Here is a 23,824-nt window from a genome sequence, read left to right as displayed (position 1 = left end):
TGCATCCAGGGCCGGCCCGGTGGCTCAGGCAGTTGGAGCTCCATGCTCCTAACTCCAAAGGCTGCCGGTTTGATTCCCACATGGGCCAGTGGGCTCTCAACCACAAGCTTGCCGGTTCAACTCCTCGAGTCCCGCAAGGGATGGTGGGCTCCGCCCCCTGCAACTAAGATTGAACACGGCACCTTGAGCTGAGCTGCCTCCCGGATGGCTCAGTTGTTTGGAGCGTAGGCTCTCAACCACAAGGTTGCCAGTTCGACTCCTTGAGTCCCACAAGGGATGGTGGGCAGTGTCCCCTGCAACTAGCAACGGCAACTGGACCTGGAGCTGAGCTGCGCCCTCCACAACTAAGACTGAAAGGACAACAACTTGACTTGGAAAAAAAGTCCTGGAAGTACACACCGTTCCCCAATAAAGTCCTGTTCCCCTTCCCCAATAAAATAAAATAAAATAAAATAAATGTGCATCCACTCGATGTCACTCCCCTGCTATAGAACCTTCCATGGCTCCCCAGGGCTCCGAGGTCAAGTCCTTAGCTCAACTCCAAGCTCTTTGTCATCTGAGCTCAGTTTGCCCTTCTCCAGTTCCTCTTTAATCCTCCCCCACTCAACCTCTCTTTAACTAAAAACAGCTTACTCTTCCCTAATATGCCACGTTCTTTTGGAACTCTATACCTTGGCACATGCTGTGCCCCTGGCTGGAATGACCTTGGCTACCATGGAGGCCCAGCTCAAGTCTCATCTCCAGGCAGCCTCCTCTGACTTCCCAAGTTAGAGGCCACCCCAAAGCCTCTTCACACTGGATCGTCATCCCCGCCCCCTGAGATCAGGAACCAAATTCCATGCGTGTCTGTGGCCCCAGCACAGTACCTGGCACACAGAAGGGAGATGCTGAATGAATGACTCCAAGAGGGCAAAGGGAGTGAGTGTCACGCTGGTGGGGGAAGTGGTCACTGGAGCCAGGGGACAGGCCTGCAGAGGCTCCTGTCCTAACCCCTGCTGTGTTCATGGGGGTGTTTGTGAGCCTTTATGAGCTCCCGTTTCCTCCCAGGGTTCCAGAAGGAGCCCTCACTTGTCCCCTCCCTCACTCTGACCTGAGGGTCACCAAACCACTGCCTTCCTGGGGTTGCTCCTGAGACTAGGGTTGGTGCCCAGGGCCCCATTCAATCCCCAGAGCAGGGTCTTGGATCAGACGGCTTTATTCCACAGGGTAGCTGAGCTCACCTCCAGGTGAGAGAGGCCTGGGCGGCAGGGAGGGGTGGGGTGAGGACCCTGGACCCCCGAGCACCCCACCCTTTGGCTCATGGTGGCAGCTGGCCCACTTGGCTATCTCCAGTGTTCTGAGCACCTACCCCACCCCCTTCAAGTTAGGCTGGGGGCTTCACAGGCTGGAATCTGCCCTGTGGAGAGGGTGCTGCCCGGAAAGCCCACACTGCTTGAGGGGTGGGCGTGAGGGACTCAGACACTCCTGCTGGACCTGGAAGTGCACTTTTGCTGCTGAACCATTTCCCCCCAAAGTCAGCAGTGGAGGAAAGGGAAAGAGGGGCGGGAATGAGGAGGTGACAGGCTGGGTATGAACCCCTCAGCTGGGCCTGGTGACCATCCCGGGTCCTCCAAGGAAGTCTGGACCACCAGCTAAGGGCCCTCCTCCCGCCTTGTGCCTCTCCGGTGGTGTCAGGGAGCAGGCTGGGGGAGGGGACGCCACCTCCTGCCTCCAAAGGGCCTTCCCGCCCCAGAATCCTTGTTCCCCCGCCTGGTGGCTGCCCTGAGCACTCTGAGTCTGGGAGGTGGGCCCTAGTCCGCTGGTGGGAACGCCTCAGGTCAGCACCTGCTGGATCCAGCCAATCACACCGGTGATGCGGGTGTAGACGCCGAAGTAATTGGGCCGGCCGCAGCCCAGGCCCCAGCTGACCAGGCCCGCCAGGAACCAGCGGCCGCTGCGCTCCCTGCACACCAGTGGACCGCCTGAGTCGCCCTGAAAAGGAGAGGAGGGACAAGGCCGCATCAGGGTAAGGGGACTCCCCTTCCAGGCGAGGCTTCTGACTGCTAGGGGCTTTCTGAGTGACAGCAAGAAAGTCACATCGCTTTTTGAAGCCTCTGCTTCCCCTGCAACTTGGCCGGGCCTCCAGCGGGTCCTGGCCGTCGTGGAACTGAGGATATGTGTCCCCATGCTCCATCCACCTCTGCCGCGTTCTGTGGGCTCCTTCTAGTCCTTTCTACTGTGTCACCCTGAGCAAAGTGCCTTGCGGTGGGCAAGGAACAAGGAGAAGAACTGGGTTTGAGCCTCAGACCTGCCCGCCACAGGTCTCTTCTGATTGGTGGCCTGCAATTTGGGGCAAGTCTCTCAACCACCTCGAGCCTCAGTTGCATCATCTGTAAAGTGGGGACAGCCATCCCCACCTTGCTGGGAGCCTGTGGCTTCAGCAAGCTGATGTGAGAGAAAGGCCAGGCCCTGGGTGATGTAAGCGTCCCCCTCTCCCTCTTGCCCAGCCCCATGGGAGTCACCTGGCAGGCATCCTTCTTGCCCTTGTGGTAGCCGGCGCACAGCATGCGGGGGGTCACCTGGTAGTGGTAGGCCTCGCTGCACAGGTCCTGTGGGATCAGCTGCACGTCCACCTTCTGCAGACCGTTGCTGGTGGGACCTGCCACGTGGGGTCAAGGGCAGAGGTGAGAAGATCTGAGGTACCCGGGAGCCCCCACTCTGCCTTCTACTATTCCCTCGCTTCTCAGGAGACCCTTTCTCTCTCCTACCCTGCCCAGCCCCTGCCGCTCCACTTCATGGTCACTGTTCTGGCAATGCCTCTGAGTGGTCCATGGGACAGAGCGCCACCCAAAGCCTGTCTGTACTAGAGTCTCCTCCCCTCCTTCCTCCTGATTGAGGCCTCTTGGCTGCTTTCCCTCTGCTCTGTGACTGCCCCAGGGGAATTTTCCAGGACTACCTCTGACCCCTCACTCTCCCCCTAAAACTCGTCAGCATCTCCTCACTGTCCAGCACAGTGTTTCCCCATGAGGGATGAGTGTAGAACCCCTGGGGAGCTTCAGTATACACTGCGCCTGGTCCCACCTGGAGATGGTCTGTTTGCCTGGGGTGGGGGTGGGGCATGGGTGTTTTTCTTAAAGCCCTCAGGTGGTTCTAAAGCACAGGTCAGAAGAGAACCCCTGGCTCACGCACAATCCTTATGTGGCCCAAGAGGCCCTGCCTGTCTTTCCTGCCAATCATCACCCAGATCCATCTGCCCCGGGCTTTCCTCTGGTGCTGGGTGTTCTCAGGGCTCCCTGGGTGGCCACTTGTCCCTTACGGGCATGCCTTTCCCCTTTCTTCAGGACACTGCCCACTCATCCTCCAAGCCTCAGCTTAGCCTGCCCCTCCCCTGAAAGCCTCCCTGACCCCGCCTAGGTAGGCATCTCTAGGCTGCCTGTACCTGTCCTTCCAGGTCAGTTCTTAGCACTGTCTGTCTCCCTGAAGAATGTTCTCTTTTCGTCTTTGTATCCCGTTAGCCCAACTCGATGGCTGGAATATAGTAGGTGCTCAACATGTGTCATTGAACGAATGAATGAATGAGTGAATGAACCAATCCTTGCTTTCCCACTCTTGTCCATCATCCTCTTGGACAAGTCATTCATTCATCTGAGCCTGTTTCCCCGCCTTTAAATGAGCTCTACAGTCCTGCCTGCTTCCAGATTGTAAATCACTACACATTTTTAAAGCCACCACCACCACCAAGGGTGCAGGGCATGGCCATAATTCTGCCAACCCAGGCCTATATTCACAGAATACAGAGAGGTGGCCTCTAGGTATGGCCAGCTGTGGTCAGTTTAGGTAGGAAGGGGAGAATCCCTATTTCTGAGAGGCAGTAGCAGGAACAGCAAGGGCTCGGGCAGGCAGTCCTGGGTTCTAGTCTCTGCTCCAACTCCCTCTGGCTATGTAAATTTGAGCAACAGCTAAATGTCTCAATCTCCATTTCCCAATCCATAAAATGGGGCCATAATAGCCACTCCTAAGGTTATTAGGTAGATTAAACGAAATCATGTCCCTCTAAAATCCAACCTTAATTAAGAGTCTCTCCTGCCACCCCCACCACACACACACACATATCTCTATCCCCCTTCCCCCTACATCCAAGGAGCAGAGGGTTGGAGCTTGCCTGTGGGCTGTGGGGTCCCTGACCTGCCCCTTCACCCCACACGTATCCCCCAAGATAACGTTCCATGACTTCAGTTCTCCTTAAATGCCCTTCAGATTGGAAGGGAAGAGCCAGGAGGGCAGGGGCCCACAGGTGGTAAAAGATTGTTTCCTTCTGTGAAATCCAACCCAACCTAAGCCCAGGACCAGCAGGCCTCAGGAGTGGAGCCTCGCCCTGTCCCCTCCAGACTAGATGTTGGGGGAGGCCCACCGCCCTCATCTGCACTCCCCGCAGGCCTGCTCACCACCCTCACGCAGGGCACCCCAGCCTGTGATCCAGCAGTGCAGGCCCGGCTCAAAGAGGTGGGAGCGCGCAGGCAGGCAGACCGGTTGAATGGCGGGTGAGCGCAGCACCGGGTGGTCCAGCTGCAGCAGGGCCACATCGTAGTCATGGCTGTCGTCCTCGTGGTATGGGTGCAGGAACAGGCGGCTCACCTTGAAAGACACCTCGCCCGGCCAGCGCGAGCTCTGCCACACCTTGCCCAGAAACACCGTCCACAGCGCCGGGGAGGCCATGCTGGGGATGAGGAGGGTGTGCTATGCAGCGGCAGCCTCACCCATTCCAGACCCTTAGGGTAGCCAGCTTCCCCGCCTGGGACACCGTCCCCCCACATCCCCGTCCTGCTCTGGAAGGCGGGGTAGGCAGCAAAAGGTAGTGTTCAGTGTCGGCCTGGGTTCTGGCCCCAGCTGCAACCATTCCTAGATATGTGTGTGCCTCTCTGAGCCTCAGTTTTCTTATCTGTGAAATGGGAATGGTGTCTGCTACTCCCGTGTTCTTAATTCAATAAGACTGTAAAAAAGGAGCACAGTGCCAGGCAATTGCAAGTATTTTCCTCCTTTTTATCTGCACATTTTATTGACTAGGCTGCTGTGAACTCACTGAAACTCGTTAGTCCTCACCAGGAGGGGGTGGGAGTTGAATGTGGAGGAATCAGCAGAGATTAGACCTCGAAGACCCCTGGATGTCAGGTGAGCCTTCAGGTCTTTCTTTACCTTGTGGGCAGAGGAGAACTGGGGTGGAGTGAAAGAGAGCGAGGTGGTCAGACCACACTCAGAAATACCCCCTGCTATCTGGGCAGAGGGTGCAAAAGGGAGATTGGCTCTGGGCAGCCAGGGTGACCGAGGGGTGATGGTTGAGGATTCGTCTCGAGCACTGAGAGGACTTGATGTCTGATTCTGGATGTGAGGAGAGGGTGCCCTGGTGGCTCCAGGCCCTTGGCTTGGGACTATAGAGACCCAGGGCAGAGGACAAGGTGTGGGGAGAAGAGTCCAGGGGCTGGGGGTGGAGAGGGGCATTGTAAGCCCACCACCATGCAGATGGGGAAGACGTCATAGGCTGGGTGGGATGTCCCCTCTTGGAGGCACACCAGGAGGAGGGGTTATGGCCTGTGACAAGTCCAGCAGTTTTGCTCTCTGCTGTACCCCAGTGTCTAGCACAGCCCCTGGCACATAGCAGGAGCACAACGGATATTGCCGGATGGATGAATGAGTGAATGAATGAATGAATCACTGACCCAACTTAAAACAAGATACCAAATGCAGAGCACGGAGAGGCTGAACAACCTGTCCAGGGCCACAGAGTATGTTGTTCATGGTAGAACCAGGACAACCCAAGTGTGGGAACAGCCAGTTTAGGGAGCTCTTCACCATCCTTCCCTCTGTCTGCTGAGAGCTCAGACACCATACCGCCATACCGCCCTGCCACGGCCTTCACTACCCCATCCCTCATGGTCTCGGTCCCCGCACCCTCCCCCTCACCTGTCCTCCTGGAAGCAGTGGGCAGCTGTTATCACCCAGCGGTCAGCGATGAGGGCCCCCCCACAGATGTGTCGGCCTCGAACCTGGAGGCTGGCCTGCCATGGCCACTCCCCCTCCGAGGACATGGCCCCGCCCACAATGCGTCCGGAGGGGCCCTGGAGGCCACAGTCTGGGGTGGGGGTGGGGGTGGGAGAGGGCAAGGATGGACAGAGGTAGAGGGGCAGGAGAGAGGTCAGTGAGACACAGAGACAGAGAAGTGGGAGGGATGAGGGAGAGAAAAGGAAAGACGCAGAGGGAAAGAATGAGGACAGAGGGAGGGAGGGAAAGAGGTAGGTAGGACCAAGAAGAGGGAGCAAAGGTAGGATAGAGACATGAGCAAACGGTGGGCTTCCCCTCCAGCTCCCCGGGGTGCGCACCACCTCCTTCCCTCCCACGCGCTAGGGCCCCGTGGGTCTTCTGCCCACCCCACCCTGGGGGAGACCCCCGCAGCCGGGCAGGGCAGGCCGGGCAGGGCAGGCTCACCACAGTGCTGCTCATCCGAGCCATCCCTACAGTCAGGCTGTCCGTCACACTGCGGGTTGGGCTTCTTCACACAGCTGCGATCCTCACACTGGAAGGTGAATGTCCCACAGGGCACCCCTGGGATAGAGGGGGTGGGGGCAGGGCACAGAGGGTGGGTCCCTGAGCCTGAGAGAGCCTCCAAAGCAAGGCCCAGGGAAGGTGGAGCCTGGAAGAGGCCAGGAAGAAACTGGTAAAGGGTCTCTTGATCATCATGAAGGGTCCCCTAAGCCTCCTTCAGTGTCTCCTAAAGGCAGGGGGTCCCTTCCCCACGCCCACGACCCACTCCCCCACCCACCTCAGGCTATTCTGTTGAGAGCAAGGCTATGTCTCCCCTCTCAGACAGGGGCTCCTGACCATAGGGTCCTGCCTCCACTTTCAGACGAGGCTCGCAAGAGCAGAGCTGTGTCTCTCCCAGTGGACTAAGGCTCCCTCTTAGCCAGGCAGTCCTCAGGTCCTGGCCATACCAAGCCACCCACCTGCTCCTCACTGTCTTCACTGTGAAGAACTTTCTCATCCAACACCTGGTCTTCGCCTGGTCTCCTTTCTTCCTGCCTATTTGAATGTTACCTCTCTTCAAGGCCCAGTTCCAAGCCTGCCTCCTCTCGGAAGCTTTCCTTGTCTAATCTCCTCCCCCCCTCCAGTCTTCACGTGCTACTGGACATAATGTCCAGAAGGCTTTGGGCAGACAGAGTCATCCTCATGTCTTCCTACTAACAGATCATCCCCAAAGGGCTGGGACCACATTTCTGGTGTCTTTTACTCCCACCTCCTCCCTCTGCCTTGCCTATCACTGGGTAGTCTGCAAGTGTTGGTTGGTTGGTCAGTTAGTGGGATGGATGGATGGATGGATGGATGGATGGATGGATGAATGGATGGATAGATGGATGGTTAAAAAATGGACACAGATAGGCGATTGGGCAGACCGACAAATGGGTGGATTGATGGTCCAGTAGGGAGACTGACAAACAACTAGAAGGATGGATAACTGAGTGGATGTAAAGATCATGGACAAAAAAGGTAGTTAGAGAGATCAATGGATGGATGCATGCATACCTGCATTCATGGATGGATGGAGGGTGGAACAATGGACACACAGACAAGTAGTTGGGTAATCCAATAAATGGGGAGATTGACAGTGTAGTGGATAGGGAGATAGATGGTTAGACAGGCCAATGGATGGATGAATGAGTGATGAAACAATCAAGTTCTGGTTGGAGAGGCCAGAAGATGGCTGGCTGGCTGGCTGGCTGGACAGATATATGGACATACAGACATACATACAGATGAATTGGTAAGTATTTGGACAAGTGGGCAGAAACCTTTGCCAAAGAAGCATGCAGAAGGGCCAAGCTGTGTGGCTGAGACCATTCATTGGTTTCCCTCTGGTTTCCCTGGTCACGCCCCACCCTACCTTCCTGGCACTGCTCTTCGTCACTTCCGTTGAGACAGTCAGGCTGCCCATCACAGACCCTGGACAGTGAGATGCATGTGCTGTCCTCTTGGCACTGGAATGTGGCTCTGCAAACTGTGTGGGGACACAGAAAAGGGGCAGGTAGGAGGGAGTCAGAGGAACCCGGCTGGGACTTCGAGATGCCTGCAGAACATGTATTGCACGTCATAGTCACAAATCTCCTTCTCAGCTACTTTACACCTGAGCTTCACAGCAGCTCAGGGAGATACCCTATTTCATTGGTGGAAACAGAAATGAAGTGACTTGTCCAAAGTCAGTTGGCTTAGCCAGAACTTAAAGCCACTTTCCCACTCAGTGCTTCCATCTTGCTACCTCAGCACTGAGAGAGAGCCTCACTTCCTGGATGCTGATAGCTGGAAATTGCATGTGGTGGGGGTCTCTACTCAAAAGGGTAGGCTCAGCTCAGCACAGAGGTGAGGAGAGAGGAGGCCTGGGACGGGCGGGCTGCTCACCACAGTTTCTCTCATCCAGGCCGTTGGGGCAGTCCCTGACCCCGTCACAGGTCGGCACACAGAGTCCATTCACGGAGCAGAGAAACTCTCCAGGGCAGGCTGGGGGAGGGAGGGCACCGTTAGGACGTGTCATCATGAAAACACCTGTAGATGTAGCACCTGTGTGCTACACATGTACGTACCCACATGAACACACACTTTGTGCACATGGTACCTGTGGACGTCTGTGTCTAGGCACACGCATGCAGCATACATGTGGATATGTGTGTGCACACTTAGTGAGCACGTGACTGCCTTGCACATATAGACACACAAAGCTGCATACATTTGTGTGCATGCTCATACATGTTCACGTGGGCACAGATACACACACACACACACACACACACACACACACACACTCCCTTTGTCCAGCCTCTTGGTGCTTCCAGGGATGGCAAAGCGTCCGGGAGAAGCTGTGGGGCTGGGAGTGCCCACCTTGCTCCCCGCCAGCCCACACTCACGGTCTGACTGGTTGTACAAGCTGTAGTGCACCTGCACGCCGGGCCCAGTGAGAGAGATCTGGGACGTGAAGTTGATGGTGATGCCGGCGGTGGCCACGACGGGGATCCTCTCGGCATAGGGCTGCAGGGTGCGCAGGCCACACAGCCTGGGGGTGACCAGAGACAGACTCAGGGCCACCTGGGCCTGTCCGAGGGAAGGACTGCCTGGGCCCCGTGCAGACAGGGCAGGGACAGGGCAGCCAGGGAGGAAGGGGAAGCCGCACCTCCACCCCCACCTCCTCTGTCTTGCTTTCTCCCTTGGGGGACCGCTCACCCCCAGGTCATCTTCTAGAAAGCAGCCTGGCTATGTCACTGCACTGCTGACAAATGTTCAATGGCTCCCCACTGCCTGAAGGATAAAATTCAGTCTGGATTCTAGTCCCGTCACCTAGCAAGTCAGTGTCCTTCTCTGACCCTACTTTCCTCCACTATAAAATAAGGGAAATTTGATTTCTGTTGACCTGAGATCTAAGAAAAAGGCTTCCATGTATCAGCAGAGGCAGAAGACTTGACTTGTCTGCTCTCTGTAGACAGGCGAGGACGTCCTTTGTGCCCAGTGAGAAGGCAGCAGTGCCCCCACTCAGTCCCTCCCACCAAGACACCTCCACAGCCCTGGTGGTCTCCCTATGACCTGTGGGCATGAAGGGGACATCAGTTCTGCTCCAGGACCTGTCGCGTAGTACTGATGGGCAGCTCTCTCTCCAAGCATGGCCACACGTGGTGAGACCATCCCCCAGCCTTGGTAACACCCCTAAATCCTTGCTGGACCCCCTCCCTCCCAAGAAGATGCTTTTGTTCCCACAGAGTAGGTGGGAAGACCTCGGCAGAGAGACAGAATTCTCCCCAGAAAACAGGTAGGCATCCTCCCATCGCCAGGGTGGGGGGCACAGGGCACTCGTCCCACATGAGTCTGGGTGGATCTTGCCTCACAGAGCAAATGGGCAAGCTTTCATGGAGCAGGCGCAGCCACAACCCCAGAGCTGCAGGATCCTCCACAAAGAGCAATATGGGGTTCCCTGCCCTCCCAGGTGGGACACTCTCACAGAACAAATGGGTCAGCCCCCCAGGCTCACAGATTGCCCCCACAGGGAAGGGTGTACACTCATAGAGCAAACATGAACGTCTTTACAGAATATGGTTCGAAAGATCTCCAGAGAGAGAGGCAAAAATGCCCAGCAGATAAGGTTGGAGGAAGTGAAGAGAGCAGGTGGGAATGCTCTATGCTGGGAATATCCCACAGAGCAGGTCGCCTGATTGCCAGGGGCCAGGTAGTTCCTCGGAAATTTTAAAACATGTTAAGCACTTAGTTCCATTAATTAATCAGTGAGTTAATCAGTGAAAACTGAGGATGAGCTTTGGGGCTATGTCAACACCTCAAAGTGTGGGGCTGGGGGCTGGGCACAGTTGGACCTTCTCAGCCGACCCTCCTTCATTGGCAACAGCTTGGAAAGGCTTCATTGTTCAAGGATTTTGAGGTTCTTGAAGCAAGTCCACCCAGGGCCAGAATCCAGTCTGCTGAGGGTCCAGGAAGACCCACCCCGGGTGCCTGCTCAGGGGGGAGGTGGGCAACCTTGACTCTCACTGCAACATGAGCTTCAGGGGGGCTGAGCCCTCATGTTCCCCACGTCCCCCCACAAACCTGGCCTAAATAGCCTCCGTATTCTGTCTGGCTGCAGTGACCATATTCTTGTCCCCATACCAACAAATAGTTCTCAAAGTGCAGTCCGGGGATCCCTGGGGAGCTAAAGTAAAAATTATGCTCATAGTAATACTCAGCTATCATTTGCCTTTTTACCTCTCACTCTCTCACAAGGATACAGTGGAATTTTCCAGAAGCTACATGATGCATGATACGGTAACCAAATGAATGCAGAAGCAAATGTGGGTATCCAGTTATGGTCTATTAATCCAGCTATTAAAGAAAGTTGCAAAAAATTTTAAATTATAACATTTTTCTCACTACATGTTTTTGATTTTGGAAAATACAATTTTTAAATAAAATGTGTTATTTATGTTAAAACGTTATGGGCTTATTATTTTAAACGCATTGATAAATATTTTTAAGTTTTCTCAGCTTTCATTTCTAATACTTAAATATAGATTATATAACCTATATAAAAACTCTTTTGGGGGCCGGCCCGGTGGCTCAGGTGGTTAGAGCTCCATGTTCCTAACTCTGAAGGCTGCTGGTTCGATTCCCACATGGGCCAGTGGGCTCTCAACCACAAGGTTGCCAGTTCAACTCCTCGAGTCCCACAAGGGATGGTGGGCTCTGCCCCCTGCAACTAAGATTGAACACGGCACCTTGAGCTGAGCTGCCGCTGAGCTCCTGGATGGCTCAGTTGGTTGGAGCGCGTCCTCTCAATCACAAGGTTGCCAGTTTGATTCCTCGACTCCCACAAGGGATGGTGGGCTGTGCCCCCTGCAACTAGAAACGGCAACTGGACCTGGAGCTGCGCTGCACCCTCCACAACTAAGACTGAAAGGACAACTTGAAGCTGAACAGCACCCTCCACAACTGAGATTGAAGGGACAGCAACTTGACTTGGACAAAAGGCCTGGAAGTACACACTGTTCCCCAATAAAGTCCTGTTCTCCTCCCCCAATAAAATCTTAAAAAAAAAAAAAAAAAAAAAAAACTCTTTTGGGTGATCAATAATTTTACAAAATGTCAAGGAGTCCTGAGGTGGAAAATTTTGAGAACCACTGCTCTACACCAACTCCCACAGCCCAGGCTGCCAGAGACACCACCAGGGGGCATCCCTGAGCAAGCCTGGTCCTTTTAAAACTGAGGAAACAAGGGGGTTTTGTCATTTGTTTGGTTTTAAAGCGAATAAACAAATGTTATCATGGATTATTATCCCCAGAGAACTGCATTGGGGGCAGCTAGGGGCTGGGAAATACTGGCAGGGGGAAATGAAGAGCCAAGTGCATCTCTAAACATCTTAAAGTTCCAGGACATGGGGTGCAATCTCCACACAGCCCCTGAAAATTGTAAAAAAAACGGGAAGGAACCAGAGCCGGTTGGAGGGGAGTACAACATTTCAATCTAGAAGAATTTGAGACCTACATGGTTACCCAAAGCCTTGGCCAGGGGCTGAAAGGCACCAGCGCCTAACGAGGACAGGATGTCTTCGGTACTGGTGTCCGAGAGAAAATTCCAGAATCAGCCTATGGCTCAGTCCAGTACCCCAGGAACCTGCCCAGTCTGGGCAGCATTTGGTTCTCACCTTGGAGGCTTGGGCCAGGGGCGGGGTAGCAGAATTTCTGGGGCATGTTCCTTGGTTAGTAGGAGCCAGACAAGAATTCAAGGCGGAAGCTGCAATCTAGTGACGCATGTTGTGACTCAACTGAAAGATGATCTGTTTAGTCCATGAAGTGTTAAACATTTTTCAAGTTTAGTGGCCAGCTAATTTCACATAATAATTTAGATTCTTGCTTCTCCTGAAAAATAAGCCCCCGAAACATTGGCTGGTATTTGAGGCCACCTGAGTTAGGCAAGGCACACGTGGCCCTGCTAAACCAGGTCTCTACCTGTCCCACTGTCTCCCAAGCAGCTTGCCTCATGGACCTACACACAAGCCTGGCTGCTTTGTACATCTGTGTTCCTGTTCCTGCTGCAGAGCCTCTGGGAGGGGGTACACATCCTCTGGTTCTCCCCCTCCTCCCCACCCACCAAATGCCACCTCCCCTCCCCCCCAAGCCCTCTCCAAGAAGCACCAGAAGTCTGAAGGCGGTGGAGCCCACCTCACCTCATCTACCAAGTGCTGAAGGCACATTTTTGCACTGTGGTCTGCCTTGCTTTCTCACCTCTCTAGATTTAGAGATTTTTCCTGCTTGCCTCAGATGGACCTGTCAACCTTGCATATAAGCAGCACCACACAGGGAAGAATTCAAGAGAGACTGGATGGGTGGCTGGCTGGGCGGATGGATAGAAGAAGGGTCGGTGGGTGGATGGACGGATGGGCAGATGGAAGAAAGGAAGAGTGGGTGGATGGATGGATGGATGGATAGAAGGAAGAAAGTATGGATGGATGGATGGATGGATGGATGGATGGATGGATGGATGGATGGAAGCACAGGTGGATGGATGATGGACGGATGCATGCAAAGGTGGTGGATGAAAGGAAGGAAGGAAGGCCAGCAGATGGATGGATGGATTCATGCACGCATGCATGCATTCCCTTCCCTAAGGACAGTTTAAATGGGAAGAAGGGTCAGAGAAGGCAAACACTAAAGAAGGGAGGACAGAAGCATCTGACATGGTGGCCAGAAGCTGGACCTGGAGCTGCAGAGCTGCACTTGAGGCCCAGCTTTGCCACATGAAGCAGCTGTGTGATCCTGGGCATGTGGCTCAACCTTAGTAAACTTCGGTTTGCACATCTGTAAAATGGGGGTGATAGTACCTCCCTTGTAGGACGTTTTAAGGAATATATGAGAAAATGACTTCTTTGAAAGCAAGCTGCTGACGTTATCAGGCTGTGAGTGTATCTAGGGCAGCAGCTGGAGCTCTGCCTTCCTCGTTTCCAGCACCCAGCATAGGGTCAGACACTCAGCAATGCCTAGTGAGCCTTGGTAGTTGTGGGCAGCACTGACCACCCCGTGGCTCAGGGGAGCAGAAGGGCCTCCCCGCAGCTGGGCCAGGCCAGGCCAACGGGGGCTCAAGCAGGCCGAAAAAGCCAGTGGTTCTGCCTGTCCCCATTGGCGAGAAGTAGGTGGAAATGGTTGGGTAGATCACAAGAAACGTGACATCACAGGAGAGGAAGCTGGCGAGAGGCAGGTTCCCAGAAAGGGGGAAGCCTTGCTGCGGTGACGCCCAGCCAGAGTGGGTTCTGCGAAACCAAGCAGCTGGTGCTGAATCTCACAAGGCCAAGTCCCTCCCCTGCCTCCTGGCACTCAAAGGGCATAAGGCCTTAGCCAGGGTCAGGTGGGCAGCGGGAGAAGCGAGGTAGAAAGCAGGGAGGTGGGGGAGGCAGCAAGGGCTCAGAGGAGTGAGGCGGCGTGCCCAAGAATGCCCAGCCAGTGAAGGGAGCCCAGACCAGCCTTTTCTCCTCACTACGCTGGCACCTAAGGGGTAAGACACCCTGTCCCTGACCCACCCTCTGTTGCTCCTTGTCACTCTGGGCCCAGAGACTGTGATTCTCCTTCCGTACAAACCCTGTGCCTGGAAATTTACACCCTTCCCCAGGTCTCTCATGTCTTTGCCACCCACACAAGCAGATTTTCCAACAAATGCTCATTCAAAGAATTTCCCGGCATCTACATAGGATGATCACTATCAAAAAAGATCATAACTAGAGGAAACAGTCCGTCCAGCGCTTCTAGTTTGGAGGTACGCCTCTGCCTTCCCCGGCACACTCAGACTCGGGCAGGAGCCGGGGGCAGAGGGACATGAGTCTCCACCTGGAGACCCTGGACACTTAACAAAAGATTCAGGAGATAGAAATGGGACTTTCCAGACTGGGCTCTGAACTGATGAGAGACACAGAAACTGTCAGTCCTCTAACCTGGGTGCCAATAGATTGGTCGGGAATGCCTTGGCCAAGAGAGTGAAGAGCTGGCACAGCTGCTCAGAGGTTCTTAATCTGCACAAGTGTGAGCACTTACGTGTGCACACATACGTGCAAGGATGCATGCACGCAGGCACACGTATTACACTCACACTGCCTTACTCAACTCTGGCTCCTCCAGTTACGCGTTGGGTGACTTTCTGCAAATGACGCCTCCTCTCTGTGCCTCAGGTTCCTCAGTGGTCCATGAAGGCAGTACGGGGGCCTGCTTCCTCACTAGCTTGTTGAGGATGAAGGAAATGGCACCTCAAACCCCTTAGCTTGGTGCCGGCCTGGCACCAAGTATCGAGAGCCAGTGATTCATTCATAGTTGCTGCCTTCTGGAGCTGCACTTTCTCCAGGCCTGCGGAAGCCAGTGTCCTCCATCCATTATCTCATTTAGTCTTCCCTGGGTCTATTTCATGCCCATTTTCCAGATGAGGTACCTGAGGCTGGGAGAGGTGAGTCCTTGCCAAGTGGGAAGAAGAGGAGCCAGGATTTGAACACTGTTCTGTCTGGTTTCCACACCTAAGCTCTTTCCACCATGACATTTCACTAGGAACTAATAAACACAATATATAGGGTGACATTTCTCTGATGGGCAAATAATTAAAAGTTGGGAACTTGGGCTGGCCTAGCCCCCTTATTTTACAGATGAGGAAGATGGTGTCCTCAAAGTTATACGCAGAAGCCAGATGGCCAGACTCCCCTGGCAAGTCTTCACCCCTATGAGGCTGGAGGAGGCGTGGGAAGAGAGGAGAGGGGTGGGGGTGCTGGACCCACCAGGCCTTACCCTCCCCTACCCACCCACCACCTGGCTGCCATTTCAAGGCAAAAAGACAAGGACAAGAGGCCAAGTTCTTAATCCTCTCTAGGCCTCAGTTTCCCCACCTGTACAATGGGTGAGGGTTAGGCTCGAGGGCCAGTTCAGCTCGCATTTTCTATAGCTCAGTGATGCTTTGAGACATTGGGAGGGGTAACTCCCCCCCACCCACCCGCCAACATCATTAGAATCTGTCACAGTGCCTGAAATTCCACCATCGCAGTATCATTCCTTTGGATTAAGACTGTCCCCATCTGTGGTCCTCGAGAAGTCCCTAGCACCCAGTTCCTGTCCCCTAGCCTGACCCCTCCTGGCTGCATGGGGGAGGGAAGAAGAAGGCTCTCCATGGGGAGCATAGCGTGGGCCGTCATGTGTCCTACTGTTCCTGGCGGCGGGCATGAGAGAGGCCCTGACTGTGGACCCATCAGACACCCCTAATCCCATGGAGCCTCAGGCCCCTTCTCTGGGAAATGGAATAATGACACTGTGGATGTCACAGGCCATTGGGCCCATGAAGTGAATGTCAGTGCTGAGCACCAGGCTGGGTGCCGCTGTGCGTGCGCCTGGTGCCAGGGCCCGGCTCCTGGCTGGTGGAAGAGCCATGCGTGGGGTGGGGGGCCGGGGGTAAGGGCAGGAACAGCAGACCCACGGCCCTTCTCACTCCTTCCTAGCCCCTCTCGCAGACATCAGATTCAGCTCTGCGGTGGAGAGGATGGTAGGAAAACACAGTCATCATTCAAAGAGCTGTGACCCATGGGCCACTCTCAGGGTCCCTGGGGGGGCTCCTGAAGCTGAGCCCAACTTTCCTCAGTCTGGTCAGGCCCCAGGCAGGGGGAGAGGGATCCCGAAGGGAACTCCATAAAGGATCAAGGCAGACATGCCCAAAATGCCACCCACAAGCGTGCTGGGGCTGGTGGGACAAAATGACGTCTGCTCCCCAAACAGCACAGGGCCAGCATCTGGTGTCACCACCCGACCACACCCTGCAATAGCATGACGGGCCATTGGCATTTCTTCTTTTTTGTTTTAATCACAGTCCCTGATACATTGCAAAAGGCCTAGAAAGGATGGTGATGGGTCAATGAGCATGTTAATCCCTGTCACCTTGGTCTGGCTGATGCTTTTGAATAGGATCAACCTATAAGTGTCAGTGAATGTGAACACCAACTCCAGAATCCAAACATTCCAGAGTTCTAGAACTTTCCAGCTCTAGTTTACTGGAATCTTGGATACTCAAATCTGTGAAGCCAAGAAGTCAGACCTTGCATATTAGAATCCCAGCCTCTTAGACCCCAGCATTGGAAGGGAGGGCAGAGACCTAATCTGTTATTAGATATAGAATCTTCTCTTCACCATCCTTGGACCCCACGTGGGGTGGGGTCTCCCTGGCTTGGCAAGGCTACTTCGAGATCCCTTTTCTCTCCCCAAGCTGCTGCCCCCAACAGTGGAGGCTTAGGGGGCTCTTCCTCCATGCCAGCCCCTCCCCTCCCGGCCTTCCCCTCCAACCGTTATTGTCTGTGCCTGAATCTCCGCCATCTTCTCTCTTTCTCTACCGGAGTTCCTGCTCAGCACTTAGACATGGAGCACTGCCCCCCTTTGCAAGTATCCTCTCCCCAGGCAAAGGACAGCATATCTGCACCATCTCCATCACCCTGCCTCCCTGCCCAGCCCACTCCTTTGCAGTTGTTGGGACCCCCAGCAGCCCCAGGTTGCCCGCCCCAGTGGGCATTGACCTACTGATCAAACTGCAGCCACGGCCCCACTGTGTTCTGCCCATCTCCCCAAGGGACTCACTTCTTCCTCAGAAACGTCACCGGTCGGGTTAAGGGCAAGAAAAGCATTCGGGTAACAGAAGCATCATTGGCCCTGGCTGTGCAGTTTTCCAGCCAGGAGGCCACCTGATTTTGACCAAGAGCAGAGAGCGGGATAAAGGAAGCGGGGCCTCCAGTTCTACTTGGGTGGTTTAGGGAAAGGCACTGCCGGGTCCTGTGGCTCCCGCACCACCTCATTTAAGAATTAGGAACCAGATGGGATGACAGCACCCAAGGAAATGAAACCATTTCACTCTAACTAGAATCAACATCCAAAGTGTCTGATGACAAAAGTGTGAGCCCATGGGGAGCAGGAAAGGAGGCTGGGGCCAGGATGGGAGGGTGACAGGGACAAGATCAAAGGGCGGGGCCACAGGCCTGAGCAGCTCTGCCTCTGCCCTCCTCCTGTGCTGCTCCTCTGAGGTCCAGGACTTGGACTTCCAGGGGGAGTACCTGCGGGGAGAGGAAGGGGTTCCAGGGTGGGTACCTCCGGTTCTGGATCATCCACTGGCCCTGGGTGCACGGCAGGTCGTATTTCTGCCTCCGCAGTGCGTAGGCGTCAAACCAGAGGGCCAAACCATAGTCTAGGGAGGGCACCTGTGACAGAGGAGCTGGTCACCAGGTAGCCCGTGGGCTGTGGCTGGTCTGCTGACCCCACCTCCCAGGATAACAAAGGGAGAAAGAGGTCTGCCAACACAGGGCTGAAGTTTGTCAGTCACTCGACAAACAGGCATTGCTGTGGCCACACCCACCTTCCCCCTCCTGGAGGGATCTGAAGCAAGGCTAAGCTTGTGGGTGCTTCAGCAGAGGCAGGCCAGTGCACCCCTCCCAGCCAGGGTCCCCAGAGGTGCTCTGGGCTGAGAGCAGGTAGGCGGGTAGGGTGCAGGGCTCACCGTGAAGTGCCAGGAGCAGTGGGTGCTGGGTGAGTAGTAGCTGGGGAAGTACGGTGTGCTGAGGACGCCCTGTGGCTCCAGCTGGCTCTCCAGGGTCAGGTTCACCTCGCAGGCTGGGCCCAGAGAACAGCCGTTACATAGGGTCCCTCAGCCCCGCCCCACTGCACCTCTCAGCAGCAGGGAGGCAGTGTAACCCCACCAACCCTTTACTAAGCAGTAAAGTCTAGTGGTTGAGTGTGACTGTGTGACCTTGGGCCTCAGCTACCTGATCTGTAAAATGGGGACAATAATATTACATACCTCATAGGAAGTTGAGCAGATTAAACAGCAGCTTAAACTCAAACAGCCTGACATGTAGTAAGTGCTCAATAAATATTAGCTATTAACACTTGCTGTAGAGCACTGGACCATTTACTGGGTGTTTTCACTACTGTGACAACCTTAGTTATGGGGGTTGGGGAGGGAGAATCAGTCCCCTTTTCAAAGATGAGGTTCAGAGAAGCGGAGTGACTTAGCTAAAATCACAAAGTGAGAGGGCGAGTGATTTGGAGCTGTCCCCAGCTGCCCTGCCACCTCCCCATGGAGTCAAGTTCCCTAAAACCTCTTGTTCCCTTCCTCCTGGAGCTGTGTCAGAGACTCCCATGAAACTGAGCCAGCTCTGTCACTTTCTTAGCCCCAGGGACCCCCAGAGGGCAGCCAGTACCCCAGCAGGTTCACCTGTGGACCTGGGCCACTGTCAGGAGACCTTGGGGGTTGACACCAGGAGAAGGAGAGGAAACTGAGTGGAAAGGGGTATAGCAGCCTGTTTACAACCCTCCCTACCCAGAGCTCTGGAAGCAGGCCAGAGGACAACCAGTGGGTGTGAAGGTGTGTGCTCTTCCTGAGAGAGGGGGTGGTGGAGGGGTTCCAGAGCTGGAGGAGAGTGGTGGCGGGGAAGGGTCAGTGGACACCCTGGGGAGAGCCTTTCCCATGAAATGCTGTATAATTGGCCTCCCCTGAGCGCCCTACCCATCTCCACAGAGATCTGTGGGTTCACGTTCAGTTTGAGAAGATTGTCTGGGGTGAATCCCAGGTTCTCAGGCCTGCTGACCACAGACCCCACCCTCCAGGCTCAGCCTCGGGTCAATACAGAGGGAAAAGGGGTGGGGAGGGGCCCACAGAGGAGACACAGAGCCAGGTCGGGAAGAGAATGAGAGGAGGGAGAAAACAATAAACTCAGGAAAGAAAACCAATAAACCCAGGAAAGAAAACCAAAGAAGGCAGGAGAGAGATGAAGGAGAGAGAGGAGTGAGAATTGAGGGAGAGACAAGCCAGGGAGTGGAGAGATGGGGAATGTGGGAGAGCGAAGGAGAAGATGAGGGAAATGGACTGAGAATAAAGGAAGGAAGAATGTGTGTGTGTTGGGGTGGGGCGGGGGAAACGGAATGTAGAGGCGCTTCTAGAACCTTCCCTCTCCCCCATCCCACCATAACTAGAGCCAAGAAGGTGAAGGGCATGCCTGAAGGGGAGCACCCTCAGTTTCTGCCACGATGCTCTCCCCCTCCCCAGGGACTCCCGACCCCCTCACCCTGGAAGGCCACGGACTGCACAGAGAGCACGAAGGGGTCGTAGTAGCTGTACAGGCCCTTCTTCCAGACCACTGCCATGACGGAGCCTGAGGCCAGGACCTCCACCACGGGCTCCTGGCGGCTGCAGCCATAGACCCTAGGGGGACAGAGAAAGGTGGCAAGGGTGGGCATCTGGGAGGAACAGAAGAGGATGGACTGGAAATCTGTACATCCAGGTGTGCTGCCAGCCTGCTGTGTGTTCACAGACAAATTTCTGACCCTCTCTGGCCCACGGGATTGCCTAGAGGCTTTGTAAGGGTCAAACCAGCATCTCAGGAGGTTGCCAAGACTTCTAAAGCTTACAATTCGACTATGCCAGCTGACTCCAGTCCCATAGAACCCCCTCTACTCCCTCAGAATCCCCGTGACCTCTGAGTGCCCAGCCTTGCCCACAGGGAGACCTGACTGGCATCTGTGGGGACCATACCCTCTGGCTGGACACACACTGACTCCTGGGCTTTTTCTGGGCTGAGACAGACAAAAGGCAGGAGTGTGGTCTGGCACCCCAGGATTCTACCCAGGGCTTGGTGCCTGGGATGCACAGAGTAAATAACAGTATCTTTGAATTCTCAGCTCTTAGAGGTCTGGAATGTCAGCCCCGCAAAGGCTCTGAGGAGATTGTCGAAGTCAACTGCTTGGTTTCTAAGTGGGGAAACTGAGGGTCAGAACCATGCCGAGGCTCCACTACAGGTTCACAGCAGAGATAGAAGTTCACTGGGCACTGCCTGTGACAGCAACTGGTGCCCCCTCCCAGGAGGTGTCCCTGGTCTACCCATCTCAGGTAGGGGTGCTCCCAGCTTCCCCTCACCTCTCACTAACCATCACACAACCCCTTGTCTCTGACAGAATCCTCCGAGCCCTTGCTAATGAGTAGACCAATTGCTGGGAAGCTAATAGCCCTGCTCCCACAGTGGGCACGCCACCATCCAGCAGTGAGGTACTGCCGACCTACAATGTATCGGCCATGGACTTGACCAGAGGGAGTGGAAGCTGATGGGGGCACGGCAGGCATCCTGGTAAGTGCATACATGAAATCCAAACACAGCCTCAAAAACCAGAGTGGAGTGAGTAATCCCAAGGCAGTTCCCTAGGAGGGTCCTGGGGCTGAAGTGTCCTGGAAAGGGGTGTTTCCCGTGGCCTCTGGCCTCGGCTCTTGCCAGGGAGGGAGATGGCACTGCTTCCCCAGTCCCTTGTCCCTCCTGCTTTTACCTCCCCCTCCACACCACGCCCTCCTCAGCCTCACCTGCCCATCTCCCCAGGAGGTGGGAGATAATATAGTACGGTTAAAAGGCACCTGGAGGTCCCCTTTAATGGGGGCTTCAGCTTTTAATGGTGGGGGTTTCTTTGCTTTTATTTACTTGGCAGCAAAGCTTTGTTGGAACTAAAATGTCTCCAGTCTCCCAGGAACACATGGAAACAAACCAAAGGGCCCAGGTCATGCCCAGGAGGTTAGCTAGGGATGGGCAAGGGTCTGCTCTGTCTTCCCACCGCCACTAAAGCTCCCTCTCACACTCTGGGGTGCAATCTTGTCTGTCACTTGAGGCCTTCTCCTTGGGTCCGAGGTGGAGCGAGCTGCCTGGCCAGGGGCCACAGTGAGTAGGGATCCAGCAGCCAGGCCCCCACCAATAGCAGGGAGGTGGGGGTGGGAGGGCACTCAGAGAAGCCCCAGGGGAAGCCCGTAAGTGTCTCCACCCTCCTTGGCCGGGTAATCAGATAGTGTCTGGCTTCTCTGCACTTCCCAGAGCCCTCCAGGAACCCAGCCCACACACACCCAGGTTAAGGTCACCACATGACAGGGCAGCAGGGGTGTGTGCAAAGGGCATGCAGCCTCAGAACCTGGAGACCCAGAGAGGCCCTGGGGGAGGGGGCTGGGGAGAAGCTTCCCCCAGCTCACTCTCGAGGATTGCCCTTGATCTGAACATGAAGGCCCCATCCCCACCCCTGCCTGGAAGCTGGCCCAGCCCAAGCACAACAGAGAGGGCAGCAGGCTGGTGACCCCAGTATCTTCCTCCACCCCCCACAGAGTCTGGTAGGCCCAATACCCCTTCCCTACCCTGTGGACCTGGAGACCAAGGCCATTTCTAACGCCTGCATGGTCTCCCCATGCCCTAATTCCTGCCCTCTGATCTGGTCACTTCTGCATTCCACATCATACCCCTTGCCCTAAAGCCCTATTGCTCTGCTCAGCAACTCAATGCCCTTTGTGACCCAGCCTCAACTAAATGGCATTGCTGTGTGTGAGGATCTTGGCACAGAGGGGCCTGATTTAAATCCTCACAATAACCCTGCAAGGTAAGCATGATTGTGTACCCATTTTATAGGTGAGGAAACTGAGGTGGTGAGAGGCAAAGTGACTCGCCTTAGGGCACACAGCTAGAAAGCAACAGAGTGAGGGTTAGAAGTTGACTCTGAAGCATTCTTCTAACAAGTCATGCACCTCCCAGAGCTGACCTTAGGGGTCATCTAATACAGCTGTTTTGTTACAAACGGGGAAACTGAGGCTCAGGGAAGAGACAGAACTGCCTGTAGTCCACAGTCATTTCCAGCTTTCCCTCCCCCGTTCCCTCTGGGCTAACCTCACTCTCTCCCAGACATCTGGCCCCTCACACAGCCCCTGGTCTCAGAGTGCTGAGTGTGACCTTTGACCCCACACCACCATTTCTTTCCCAAAGCCCCCACCTCCACCCCCAACTTTCCCAGGGACTCACGAGGTGATGAGCCTCCTCTCCAGGGGCCCGGCCACATCGTACATGGCCAGCCGGTCCCGGCAGTCAGCCAGCATCCACTCGAGCCGGAGTTTGAGCATGAGATCCTTTGGGCCCTGCAGGTGCCACAGGCAGCTGGAGGCCAGGTAGTCGGGCCCCTTCAGCTGGAGGACCTGGCCCTGGCCCACATAGCTGTAACGGTAGCAGCCTGGAGGGGGGAGAGGGACATGCCCCCTGATCTCTATTAGGTGCGGGGATAGATCTAAGGGAGCCAGCCCCACCAGGTCCTCGCCCAGGCAGGGGTGGGGTGCGGAAAGCAGCTGGATGCGGGTCAGCCCAGATGTGCTATGTCCCATCTGTCTGTTTTCTTGTGCGTTTCATCTCATCTCCTCATGCATGCATTCATTCATTGGTTCATTCATTTGTTCACTTAGCACTCACTGAGTTCTCCATGCCAAGCGAGTGCCAGAGAAAAGTCCAGCTGCTGCCTGGGAGTGCTGAGAACAGTATGGACAGATACAAAGCCCCTCAGTAATAGCTCAGATGTGAAGGCTCCAAGCCTGGTCTGTGGGGCAGAGAAGTGCCAGTGGGGGTGGGGGGTGGGTCACAGTGTGAGCAAAGCACTGGAGGCCAAGGCGGGCAGGGGACATAGAGGCAGGAGGGCAACCTGCAGAAGGGAGGCAGAGCTGAGGTCACACCCAGGAGGGGACCTGCCTTCTCCTGTGGCCATGGGAACTGTGGAATCATGTGAGGTTAGGCAGGCCTGGGGCAGGGGCAGGGGCAGGGGCAGGCTTGGGTCACACTCCTCTGGCTGCTGGGAGCAACCCTGAGGACGCTGGAGACCAGTGAGACAGCTGAGCCACACCAGCAGCAGAGGGAAGGGTTCATTTCAGGGAGAGAGAAGGGAATGTATTCCCACGGGACCGGGGGACAGCCCTAAGTAGAAAAAGGGAGCTCTAGCTAATAATACAAGGAGAATGAAACCAATTGCACTTAGCAAGTGTTTGAGACATTCTGGAATTGAGCTAAAGGCTGTACACTCAGTGTCTCATTTAATGCTTCCACGAAATAGTTTCTATTGTTGTCCCCATTTTACAGACCTGGGACAGACAGTTCACCTCCTCTTTTCTGGGCCTTGGTTTTCTCCTCTGTAGAATGGGGACAATGAACCCACCCTTGCAAGGTTGTCACAAAGCTTAGGGGTGATGCACGTTTGAGTGCTCAGCATAGTGCCTTGCACACAATAGGTGCTCAATATACCCTGTTTCCCTGAAAATAAGACCTAGTCAGACAATCATCTCTAATGCGTCTTTTGGAGCAGACATTAGAATATAAAATATTATATTTTACTATAATATAAGACCGGGTATAATATAATATAATACTGATCTTATATTAATTTTTGCTCCAAAAGACATATTAGAGCTGATTGTCCGGCTAGGTCTTATTTTGGGGGAAACACAGTATGTAATG

At 54.8% G+C, this 23,824-nt stretch overlaps 1 protein-coding gene across 2 annotated transcripts in view; it reads right to left on the bottom strand.

Annotated features, from left to right (window-relative positions):
* Positions 1-1,177: 1,177 nt before the first annotated feature.
* TMPRSS6 (transmembrane serine protease 6) overlaps positions 1,178-23,824 on the bottom strand; it is a 38,096-nt gene continuing 15,449 nt past the window's right edge. For both annotated transcript variants that reach the window (XM_019719657.3, XM_019719658.3), the window contains exons 7-18: positions 22,355-22,559; positions 19,607-19,743; positions 18,040-18,152; positions 17,634-17,743; positions 8,925-9,070; positions 8,422-8,520; positions 7,910-8,023; positions 6,460-6,576; positions 5,938-6,106; positions 4,425-4,696; positions 2,502-2,638; positions 1,178-1,971 (exon numbers count right to left, since the gene is read on the bottom strand). In XM_019719657.3, the coding sequence (XP_019575216.3) occupies positions 1,813-1,971; positions 2,502-2,638; positions 4,425-4,696; positions 5,938-6,106; positions 6,460-6,576; positions 7,910-8,023; positions 8,422-8,520; positions 8,925-9,070; positions 17,634-17,743; positions 18,040-18,152; positions 19,607-19,743; positions 22,355-22,559 (1,778 nt within the window). In that variant the 3' untranslated portion in view covers positions 1,178-1,812. The remainder of the gene's footprint in view (positions 1,972-2,501; positions 2,639-4,424; positions 4,697-5,937; positions 6,107-6,459; positions 6,577-7,909; positions 8,024-8,421; positions 8,521-8,924; positions 9,071-17,633; positions 17,744-18,039; positions 18,153-19,606; positions 19,744-22,354; positions 22,560-23,824) is intronic.

This window comes from Rhinolophus sinicus, chromosome 1 (assembly GCF_057876585.1).
Source record: "Rhinolophus sinicus isolate RSI-liver-muscle chromosome 1, RSI-T2T, whole genome shotgun sequence".
Taxonomy (NCBI): domain Eukaryota; kingdom Metazoa; phylum Chordata; class Mammalia; order Chiroptera; family Rhinolophidae; genus Rhinolophus; species Rhinolophus sinicus.
Note: the sequence above shows the minus strand (reverse complement) of the source record. Positions and strands in the feature narration are given on the sequence as shown.